The 12,312-nt window shown below is 41.1% G+C and overlaps 1 protein-coding gene across 1 annotated transcript in view; it reads right to left on the reverse strand.

The window, feature by feature from the left end:
- The window catches only part of mov10b.1 (Mov10 RNA helicase b, tandem duplicate 1), a 391,861-nt gene extending 382,968 nt beyond the window's left edge, over positions 1 to 8,893 (reverse strand). Inside the window, exon 1 of the mRNA XM_073909526.1 lies at positions 8,887 to 8,893. Coding sequence (XP_073765627.1) covers positions 8,887 to 8,888 — 2 coding nt within the window. The 5' untranslated portion in view covers positions 8,889 to 8,893. The remainder of the gene's footprint in view (positions 1 to 8,886) is intronic.
- Positions 8,894 to 12,312: the final 3,419 nt, after the last annotated feature.

Raw genomic sequence — 12,312 nt, forward strand, 5'->3', positions numbered from 1 at the left:
AGAAAAATAATGGAATAAAAGTACAGATACAGCATTAAAAATTTACTAGAGGGAAAGTAAAAGACTTCTGAGAAAAACGACTCGATTACAGTAAGTTGAGTATTTGTAATTTGTTACTTTACACCACTGAATGCCTTGAAAGTGTTGTCAAAACATCCGGTTTTATCAGGATTGGTGTGCTATGGCTTTTATAAGGGGGCCAAAAATCAAATTGACATAACATGGGGACAACCTTTGAATAAATTTCGTAGAAATATGGGATTTATGACAATCTAAAAATGGTTGAAGCGTGAGTGCGAACACACCCCGCAAGGGGGTATAAGTTGTACCCCTGAGACGTGGGGCATCCCAAAGTGGTCCCACTGACTTAGGCCTTTGAAATCCATTAATCTCATTGACTCCCATTATAAATGTTACACGTGAATAACATTACATAGGATTGTCATAAAATAAACTATTAAAAGTGCTGGGGCCTCATGTACGAAGACTTGCGTGGAAATCTTACTAAAACATTGCGTACGCACAAAGCTGTAAATGTGCGTACGCAGAAAAAAATTCAGGGGCCTCATGTACGAAGACTTGCGTGGAAATCTTACTAAAACATTGCGTACGCACAAAGCTGTAAATGTGCGTACGCAGAAAAAAATTCAGGGGCCTCATGTACGAAGACTTGCGTGGAAATCTTACTAAAACATTGCGTACGCACAAAGCTGTAAATGTGCGTACGCAGAAAAAAATTCAGATGTATGAAACACTGCGTACGCCGAGTCTCACGCATATTCTTTTGTACATCCGAATGAACGTGAAACTGAGCGCAACATGCACGAGCACAAAACCCCTCCCTGCCTCCTCCCCCGTATGAATATGCTAATGACTATGCTAATGTAAAAACCCAACGAAAAAGCAATGGCAAAAGCAAGCAAAAAGAGAAACTTTGAACAGAATGTGAAATGGAGGTGCTGCTTTCGGAGGTAGACCGGAGAAAAGCGGTGTTATTTGCAAGTTTGTTCGGCGGAATTAACAACAAAAGAAAAAAAATAGAGTGGGAGAGTTTAGCTGATACGGTTAACACAGTTGGGTCTGAACATCGCACTGAGTGCATTTAAAAAAGAAATAGTGTGGTTTATATCTGTAAAATGTTGCGATACCCTTCGCAGTCTCAGTGGCGCACCTCATAAGAAGCATATGATCATGTACTGACACGTTCGAGCATAACTCGGCTCGAATCCAGCGTCTGATGAATTCATTCTTCTTTATTTTCCCCGCTACATATCAGATTTTGCCCACTATTTATCACGAGAAAGACAAGTAGGAATCATCAGTAAGTTTGTGCATCATATTTTATTTGCACATTTATTGAATGGAAATGTTTCTGATTCACGCATGCAAATTTATCTTCACATAGTGTCTTTATAGCAATGTGCGTGCAGTAGATAGCTCAGATTACATTGGGAAAACAGGCGACCGCTGCAAATTGTGCTTTAATGTTTAGCTGGTCAACTGTATGGTATGGAAATCTTACATACCTACTATATGAACCCGTCTCATACAGACGCCATTGCAAGGATCAGACACTTTGTAGAGAAGAATTTAACACAACTGCCTCTAGGAGTCGCCAATGGAAATAAAACAGACACGCACAAAAAATGTGCGTACGCCTGCCAGAAAGCTGCCGTGAACCTGCGCAAATTCCCACGTTCAGTTCATTGTTAGTAAATCCAAACGTGAGCGATTCTGAGCGTGAAACCTGGCGTACGCAAAGTTTTTGTGCGTACGCAGCGTTGATACATGAGGCCCCTGATGATTGTGATAGTGCTGTATTGTCTTCTTTCAGGTTGTTTCCCAGCTTTAATGCGCTTTTTAAATGAAAAAAAATAAAAAATAAAAAAGCAAAGCAGCTGCTCGCCATCACAACAGCAATAAGATCCAATGGACAGCTGATCGCTTCCCTGCACAAAAATCCAGCTTAAATCAGCCTAGGCTGGTTGGCTGGTTTTAGATGGTTGACTAGTCTGGCTGTAGAGGGGTTTTGGCCATTTCCAGGCTCGTTTCCAGCCATTTCCAGCCTGGTCCTAGCTGGTCAGGCTGGAAACTGACCAGCTAAATCCAGCTAAAACCAGCTTGACCAGCCTGGTTTAAGCTGGACATAGCTGGTTTTGGCTGGGCTCCCAGCCTGGCTAGGCTGGTTAAGCTGGTTTTAGCTGGTCATCTCCCAGCCTGACAAGCTTAGACCAGGCTGGAAATGGCTGAAAACCAGCCTGGAAATGGCCAAAACCCCTCCAAAATTAGCCTGGTCGACCAGCTAAAACCAGCCAACCAGCCTAGGCTGGTTTAAGCTGTTTTTTTTTTAGTAGGGTTTCACTCCAAATCAGCGGAATCCGGGGCTGTTGCTGGGCGCTGCTGTTGCAATGGAACGTTCTATTGTCCTAAACTTGTTTTTTTTATGTCCTAAACTTGTTTTTTTATTCCTGTTTATGTAAAGCACTTTGAATTGCCACTGTGTATGAAATGTGCTATATAAATAAACTTGCCTTGCCTTGCCTTGCCTTGCCTATTGAGTGTCGCCTCTTGGTCATTCTAAGCTCTTTGCCCTAAGTAAGTGATCCTATTGACTCCCATTATAGGACTAGATAAATGCTAATATTGATTAGCCAAGTGCTTTAACTTGCTAGAAATGCTTACTAAGTATAAATATTTGATCATTGCCTAGCAACCACCCAAATTACCCTAGCAACTGCTTAGCAACCACCTAACAATGGCCTAGCAATGCCTCAGCAAGTGACTAGTAACACCTTAGCAACCATTCCGAATACCCTTGCAACCACCTATCAACACCTTAGCAACCACTTAGAACACCATAGCAACTGCCTAGAAACAACTTAGCAACCACCTAGCAACCAATCAGATAACCCTAACAACCACCTAGCACTGCCTTAGCAACCACTCAGAACAACCTGGCAACTGCTTAGCAACCCCTTAGCAACCGCCTAGCAACCACTCAGAACACCCTAGCAACCACCAAACAACGCCTCAGCAAACACCTAGCAACCACTCAGAACACCATAGCAACCACCAAGCAACGCCTTAGAAAACACCTAGCAACCACTCAGAACACCATAGCAACCACCTAGCAACACCTTGGCAACCACCCAGAACACCCTAGCAATCACCTAGAAACATTTTAGACATTGCCTAGCAACCACTCAGAACACCCAAGCAACCAATTCAAATGCATTGTACCCCAGCGATTTGTCACGGCAAACCCCACTCACATTTTGTGTAGGAAATGTACAATTCTAGTTTTTTACTGTTAAAGTTAATTACTGTTTAAGAAAGTGCAGCTCCTAAACTCTATCCAGCAATGATGTTTTGACTTTATTTGTGCCATTTCCTGATTAGCATAATTCCTTGAATGAATTAAATGGTGAAACAACACAGACAGCATTTGCAAATAAACATTAGCAGATCCACCCCAAGTGCCTGCTTTGTTGTCATGGATACAACATAAAGCGGTAACTTAAGTCACATGTGGTTTGACTGCATTGCACTCCTGAATCCATCTTTCGCGGTCAGCGGTGAGCACTTCTCAGTAGTTTACATGCTAATGTTTCAGCAGAGGAAGTCAGTGCTGCCGGCGGCGCTGCGCTTGTTTATGGAGCTTTGAGGCTCATGATGTCGAGGTAATGTCGGGTCAGCTTATTGCCAGTGTGACAGTACAAAATTTTCCATTTCGCATGACAAGAGTGATATGTGTTTACAGAGGGCCAGTTCTGCCTCCGCTCTCTCCCCTTATATAGAGTAAGACGGCCAGCAAAAAGTCCTCCTCATCATACTGCTGGAGAGGTTAACACACCGTATATGTGAATACATGCGCGTGTGTGGTCTGATACAGTGGAGTTTGGAGTAGTGGGTATACTCTTAATTTATACTTCTTTTACTAATCAAGGATGAATGACGCATTATAACATGGCATGTACTGCAAGACTAGTCTTGCAGATTTATTTCCCAGAAAACGGGACAGTAGTGTTTGCACATCTGCTGCTTGACATCACAGAGCAAAACTGATTTGGAATTGAACATGAAGCATTTGTACACGGGGTTAATCAGCTTTTCTTCACATATAGACAACATAAACTTAATTCAGATTTCATATATACAGTGACAGTACACTGGAGTCATGGTTCAGTACAGGTGCAGTACAACAGGAATAAGCATAAATCTCCGGTACTTTCTTTTTCTATTTTAGACAGGCAGAAGTGGTTTGTCACAATCCGCTACAGAACTGAAGAGCTTCTTGTGATACAAAGGTAAAAATTAACACAATAATGAAAAATGTTCAAAGATTAAGCTCAGCCCTCTTCAGACACAAATACACAATCTTTGAGAATGATACCTCAATTGTTACACTGCTGTGGTCTTTTCTGTCTAATTCCAGTGACTAACTGTATTCATCTCAGGAGAGAATTGTGAGTCTTGTACCAAAATGAGGTTCCACCTCCAATAAGTAAAATAAATCAATAGATTAATAAATAAATATTTATACAACAATTCTGTCTGGTTCTCATATCTGATTGGCTGATAGCCGTGTAATATACTGCAATATCAGAACTCCTACAGCCTCCTCATCCTTTTGTATTACTCCGCCCACATAGAGTGACAGCAGATCAATAAACTCACTACAGTTTGACAAATATTGCAGCTGTTGCATAACATAATGTACTTTTTTAGGCTTTTTTAGGCAAGAATGTCATTGTTTAGAATGCAACTGTGCAGAGACAGCATAATAAGCCCTTAGAGGAAGAAAACACAGTGTTATTATAAACCCCAGCTGATCATATCCTTATAAAACGGGTAAGTGACATTCTGAGTTGATCTCTCTCTTTTGTATGTTGTAGTGCTGCATTTATTCCATAGTAATTGTAGTATGTTGAGTGTGAGATGGGACAAGAACGTTTGTATTTTGTGTTGGCCACTCTTTGTTTAACCCTGAGTTACGTTTTGGTAGTGATTGCGCTGCTATTTTTGGGGGGGGGGGTTGGGTTAAAAAACTGTAGACTGATGGCATTTCATGCCGTTCAGCCATGGCATTTCATGCCGTAAAACGTGAGCAAAATCACCTGTTAGACATTACGCTAGAGAATCATTCAAATACTACCTCTAAAGTGACGTTGGTGAAGTAGTGACGGTTTCTGCCGTTCAGAGATCAGCTGCAGATAAGCATTAATGGTGGAAGAAAGTAGTTCCTCATACAAAAAGGTTTTTAGATTCTCCGTGTTGGATTTTTTTATTATATACACGATTATGCCGTCGAACTGCTTTGTAAGTGCAATATCACACTCGTAGCAGTGCGATATGGCTGTATATTGTCACTGGTGGGACACTAAGGCACTCAGCCAACGCATGCCTCCCACCAATGCCGATATACAGCCACATTGCATTGCTACTCTTGTGACATTGCTCTCTCTCTCTCTCTCTCACATTTTTCACATTTCACATTTAGGTGCTTTATTGGCATGACAAATAACTGTACATTCGTATTGCCAAAGCAGTGCAGCGTCGCTGCGTACAGACAAGACAGTGCAAAAAGGGCAGTAGTGCAAACAAATATATAAACATAAAATATAATATAGAAATAAAGAAAAGAAATGTAAAAAATAAAAATAGATTAATAAAAATAACAATATATCAGTAGAACTAAAAAATATTAATAAAAATAAAAATAGATTAATGGTAATTTGTGAAACAGGATGAAAGTGGTGACAATAATATCAACAGTAAGTCCACGAGTAAAGAGTTCCTGTGTTGTGTGTTGGAGACAGTGGAGCGGATCATTGTGGGTTCCTCAGACGGTGGCAGGAGTGCACAAACTGAGCTGCTAACACACAGCAGCACACACACTCCCCCAGGAGGATGGGCAGTTTCTCATTGTTCGGCAGGGACTCAAAGTTTTTGTGTGTGTGTGTGAGTTTCGGGTAGAACTTCTCCCGGATCTCTGAGTATTTTGTGCACTCCGTAAGGAAGTGCAGTTCTGTTTCAATCGGCTGCTGAGGGCAGTGTGGGCACAGCCGCTCCTCCACCGGCAGCCATGTTTGTCTGTGCCGGCCCGTCTCTATAGCCAGCTGGTGTCCGCTGAGTCTGTATCTGCTCAGGGTGTTCCTCAGACCTTTATCTGTCACTGTGTGAAGATAGTCTGCCAGAGTATATTGTCTCTTCAGGGCCAGATAACACTGCATTTTGCTTTGCAGTTGTGTTTGAGTGTCCCAGTGGTGTGTGTAGCTGTTCTTGATCTGGTGTGTGATCTGAGTCAGTGGCAGGAGTGTGTTCAGCTCCTCAGGAGACGTCTCAGAGACCCTGAAGCTCTGGGCCAGCTGGGAGAGTGGGTCTGCTCTTCTGCTCAGTTCTCTGTCCTGCAGGGCTTTATAGTGGTATGAGTCCGGGTCGCTGAGTTTTAAGTGCTTCCAGAATTTGACAGCTCTTTTCTGTATGTTTATTATCAGAGGGTATTTGCCTAATTCTGCTCTGCATCCATTGTTTGTTGTGTGCCGGTGGACGTGTAGGATGTTCTTACACAGCTCTGTGTGCAGGGTTTCTATAGGGTGTTTGTCCCATTTGGCCAGATCTTGTTCAGGGTTTGTCAGTGGGCCCCACACCTCACTGCCGTAGAGGGCGATGGGCTCGATGACGGACTCTAGGATCTTCAGCCAGATCTGGACAGGGATGTCTATGGGACATTGACGCTTGATGGCGTAGAAGGCTCTGCGGGCTTTATCTCTCAGCTCATTCACTGCAGGATTAAAGTTTCCAGTGGAGGTGATGTTCAGGCCTAAATAATTATACTGTGTTGTGTGTGTTATCTGATTGGTGCCTAGTGTGAATGTGTGTTGTGTTCCCTGGGGTCTGGCTCTTTTTTGGAAGGTGATGATTTTGGTTTTGTTTAGGTTGACGGTCAGGGCCCAGGTCTGGCAGTACTGGTCCAGCAGCTGCAGGTTCTGCTGAAGGCCCTGTTCTGTTGGCGATAGTAGCAGCAGGTCGTCTGCGTACAGCAGGCATTTGATCTGAGAGTCGTGGAGATCGAGACCCGGAGCGGTGGATCGCTCCAGACTGAGCGCCAGCTCGTTTATGTAGATGTTAAATAGTGTTGGGCTCAGGCAGCAGCCTTGTCTCACTCCACGCTCCTGGGAAAGATATTTTGTTCTTTTTGTGCTAATTTTGATGCCACATTTGCTTTCGGTGTACATTGATTTAATAAGGTCATATGTTTTTCCTCCTATGCCACTTTCAATCAGCTTATAAAGTAAGCCTTGGTGCCAAATTGAGTCGAAAGCTTTTTTAAAGTCAATGAAGCATGCGTATATTTTACCTTTATTTTGGACAGTGTGTTTTTCAATTAGCGAGTGCAGTGTGTAAATGTGGTCAGATGTGCGGTATTTTGGTAAAAATCCAATTTGACTTCTGCTTAAGACATTATGTGTTGTGATGAAGTCCAGTAGTCGGGCATTTATTAAACTACAGAATAACTTTCCCAGGTTGCTGCTCACACAAATCCCTCTGTAATTATTGGGGTCAAATTTATCTCCATTTTTAAAGATGGGTGTTATCAATCCTTGATTCCAGATATCAGGGAAGTGACCAACACTCAGAACTAGATTAAATAATTTTAGGATGGCTGATTGAAATTTAGGGCTGGTTTGTTTTATCATTTCGTTTAATATTCCGTCAGGTCCAGATGCTTTTTTAGGTTTAACAGATTTAATTTTGTCTTTAAGCTCCATTATAGTGATGGGGAAGTCTATTGGGTTTTGATTATCCTTGATAGTCGATTCTAGTGTTGCCAGTGTTTTTGTTATTTTATTTTGTTTAGGGTTTGTGTCTGTTTCTACTTTATTGAATAGTGTTTGGAAATGGGTCTCCCATATTTCTGAATTTTGGATCGGTAGCTCTTCATGATCGTTTTTGATCAAGTTTTTCCAGTTGTCCCAGAATTGATTTGAGTTAATGGAGTTCTCTATTGTTGTCAGTTGTTTTTGGGTGTATTGTGCCTTTTTGGTTCTGAGTGTTTGTTTGTATTGTTTTAGTGTTTCACAATAGAGAAGCCGAATCTCTGCATTATTTGGGTCTCTGTGTTTCTGATTTGACAGGTTTCTGAGGTGTTTCCTAATTGACAGGCATTCTTGATCAAACCAGTTTTTGTCATTTTTGGGTGGATTATTTTGTCTGGTTTTAACTTTTAATTTTGCCTGTTTAGCTGTACTTTCAAATATATTGTTTATGTCTTTTACCGCCATATTAACTCCTTGTTTGGTGTGGGCATATGCGTTAACCAGGAAGTTATCTAGGATTTGTTGAGTTTTTGGGCTGTTTACTGCATTTTGGTAGTCTTCTGCACTGTTCTCAGCCCATCTGTATGGCTTTCTGATGTTAAATAGTTTATTGGGCTGTGTGCAAGGGTTTGTTTTTGTCTTTTTGAGGTATAAAGTAATTTGGCTATGGTCAGAAAGTGGGGTGAGTTCTCTAACAGTGAATGCTCTGAGAGATGAAGGGTCTATATCTGTTATCATATAGTCTACTGTGCTATTGCCAAGAGGTGAGCAGAATGTGAATCTCCCGAGTCTGTCCCCTCTTATCCGACCGTTGACAATGTACAGTCCCAGACTCCTGCAGATCTGCAAGAGCTCTTTTCCACTTTTGTTGACTATATGATCATGGTTGTTTCTGTGAAGGTGGGAGAAGCTGGTCTGTATACCTGGTAGGTTGCTGTTGATGTATTTGCTTCCCTGTGCGTTGGTGAAGTCCGGCTGTTGTCCTGTTCTGGCGTTCATGTCTCCACAGATGAGCACGTGTCCTTGGGCCTGGAAGTGGCTCGTCTCTTTCTCCAGAGTGTCAAACATGTCTTCACTGTAGTAGGGGGATTCTGATGGTGGGATGTATATGGCACATAAGAAACAGTCTATTTGGGACGACAGTAGATCCTTGTGGATTTTGAGCCATGCGTGATATTTTCCGGTTTTAACTGTGTCAATGTATTTGTGGAGTTTTGAGTTGTACCAGATGATTTGTCCTCCTGAGTCTCTCCCTTGTCGAGTTGTGTTGAGTTTCTGTGAGGGAAGAATAATTTCCCTGTAGTTGGGTGGGCAATGTGTGGTAGTGTTTGTCTTGCTCCATGTCTCCTGGAGAATAATAATGTCTTTATTTTTTATGTTTGCTTGGAATTCTGTGTTTAAGCTTTTTAGTCCAAAGGCTGATGATTTTAGGCCTTGTATATTCCACAATGATATTGACAGGGTCATTTAGAGATAGGTAAAGTTCTTGTTTTTTAAGTTTGAGATAAACCTTTACTAATATATTAGTTATATATATATATATATATATATATATATATACATGGTGGTTGTATATTGTAAATTGGGGGGCTGTTCACGTCAGCTGGGCGCTGATGTATTGTAGCAGCTGTCTGATTTCACCCATCTCCAGAGGTTTCGCCGGTCCTTTGAGAGCCTGGGCGTAGTTTCTGGGTTGTGGCAGCAGTGCTGGTCTGGGTGTGCTGTCAGCAGCGGTTGTGCTGGTTGTTGGATGCTGTGGACTCCTCCTGCTGTTGTTCACTTGTCTTGGATTGAGTCTGTTTGATGGAGTAGGTCTTTGGTGATGACCAGCTGTAGGTGTTTCTCTTTGGGGGGGTCCTGGCATGGTCTGGGTTTTTTGGCTGTGTCCAGAGCTGGGCCGCGGTCTCTGCTGTTGTGCTTGTGTAGGCTGAAAGTGTCTCGTGTGAGGTGGGGGTCCCCAGTGATGTCCGGGTGGAGGTTGTTTCATGTTTTCCATGTGGTAAGGTGGTGAGAGTCTGTTTGTTGTGTGAGCTGATGTCTGTCTGCCCCATGCTGTGTCTTTCAGTGCTTTTGCGAACACATTGACTTTGTCCTTTTTTATGTGTACGTGATCATAGAGGTCTCTTACTGTGATGCTGGTGTGATGAGTCAGGTGCACGTTGGGCAGTAGAGCACATCCTCTGGAGATGTCAGCGTTGACTCTGTTGATGGTGTCGGGGTGGATGTCTCTGCGAGGCAGGAGGGTGGAGATGGTGATTTTTGCATTGGGGCAGGTCTCTGCAGCTTTCTCTGCTACTCTGCAGACTAGCTGCCCGACTCTTTCCTGCTGGGCTCTCAGGTCGTTGGTGCCCGTGTGAATGATGATGTGTGAGGGTGTGCCAAAACTTTTGTGCCAAAACTCTCTCTCTCTCTCTCTCTCTGTATATATATATATATATATATATATATATATATATATATATAATTATTAGCCCCCCTGTTAATTTTTTTCCCTAATTTCCCTAACAGAGAGAAGATTTTTAACACATTTCTAAACATAATAGTTTTAATAACTCCTTTCTAATAACTAATTTATTTTATCCTTTCCATGATGACAATTCATAATATTTAACTACATATTTTTCAAGATGCTTCTATACAGCTGAAAGAGACATTGAAAGGCTTAACTAGGTTAATTAGGTTAACTAGGCAGGTTAGGTTAATTAGGCAAGTTATTGTATAGCAATGGTTTGTTCTATCGAACAAAAAAATAGCTTAAAGGAGCTAATAATTTTGTCCTTAAAATGTTTTTTAAAAATTAAAAACTGCTTTTATTCTAGATGAAATAAAACAAATAAGACTTTCTCCAAAAGAAAAAATATGATCAGACTGTAAATATTTTTTTGCTCTGTTAAACATCATTTGGGGGCTAATAATTTATTATTATAATTTAATAATATATATATATATATATATATATATATATATATATATATATATATATATATATATATATATATATATATATATATAGTTGAAGTCAGAATTATTTGTTTATTTGTTTTTTGCCTTGAATTACCATAGTCGACTGAATGCATTTCAGTTTCCGCTACTCATTCCCATGCCTTTGAGTATACGTGCATCTGTTACCTAGCAACTTCTTGCATAAAAATTATAATTTTCTAAAAAGCAAAAACATAATTTCACTACAGACATATTTTTGAAAACATTTTCAGTGTGGTCTGATAACGTTTTATAATAATGACCTATTTTTGGCATATTATTTATCATATATTTGGAGATATATTGCCATATTGTCATAATTTATATGATTAACCCAGAAAAAAAAAAGCTTCAAAATACAAAAAAAAATATCTCAATACAAGTCGCTTTGTTAAACTTTTCAACAACAAAAGTTGTCAGAGCAAAGATCAGCGTGCTATAATCTGAATTAAAAAGTGAAATGAAGTTGAAAACACCAAAGAATCCCAAAGTCAGGAAAACGCTTAATTATTGGACTTTTTCACAGTGTGTGCCATATGCAGTATCTGAATATACCCTCCACTACACCACTGGTCTAGGAGACGGCGCAGCATTCGATGTGCACCTGGGTGCCTTAACCGCTCTTTTTCTTAATGACGTACATCAACACGTGTGTGCAGAAAAACACACGCTCATGCATTGCCTTTGGACCTTGAATACAGTAACCTTTAACGGAGTCTGCACAGCTGCGGCTCCTATAGTCTCCCAGCGGCTTATTTATTCAGCTTCACGACGGGGAGCATCACTGTACTTCAGTCATCAGAGACATACAAAGCATATACATACCTATTATTACAGCTGCATATGATCAAAGGTTTATATCCCCCGATTACAGACAGGAGGTCACATAGAGGTTATCGCAGATTATGCAGCTTGGAAACAACGGCCTGTGGAGGAAAAGACACAACATTGTCATAGTTAGAGAGACAGTTAGTATTGGTTGTTGTTTATTTTTACCAATGGTGTACATACAGTACAAGCATGACTAAAATGACTAAATGTAAATAAATGTATGTACAATGACTGTAAAACATCAAGAGGGCACTTAAAAATTGTCAGTTTCATCTTTAAATTTGAGTGGCGTGGTGGTGCACTGAAGAGCCCTGTCGCCTCACAGCAAGAAGGTCGCTGGTTCGAGCCTCCGCTGGGTCAGTTGGCATTTCTGTGTGGAGTTTGCATTCACTCCCCATGTTCGCATGGGTTTCCTCCGGGTGCTCCGGGTTCCCCCACAGTCCAAAGGCATGTGTATAGGTAAACTGGGTAAGCTAAATTGTCCATGTGTGTGAATGGGAGTGTATGGGAGTTATGGGTTGTGAATGGAAGGGCATCCGCTGCGTGAAACATATGCTGGATAAGTTGGCGGGTCATTCCGCTGTGGCGACCCTGTATTAATAAAGGAACTAAGCCGAAATGAATGAATTTTTCATTTATAGTTATTTGTTTGTGTAAAATGTCTTTTTGCTTTTATTTT

The sequence above is a fragment of the Danio rerio genome, chromosome 8, assembly GCF_049306965.1.
Source record: "Danio rerio strain Tuebingen ecotype United States chromosome 8, GRCz12tu, whole genome shotgun sequence".
NCBI classification, from domain to species: Eukaryota; Metazoa; Chordata; class Actinopteri; order Cypriniformes; family Danionidae; genus Danio; species Danio rerio.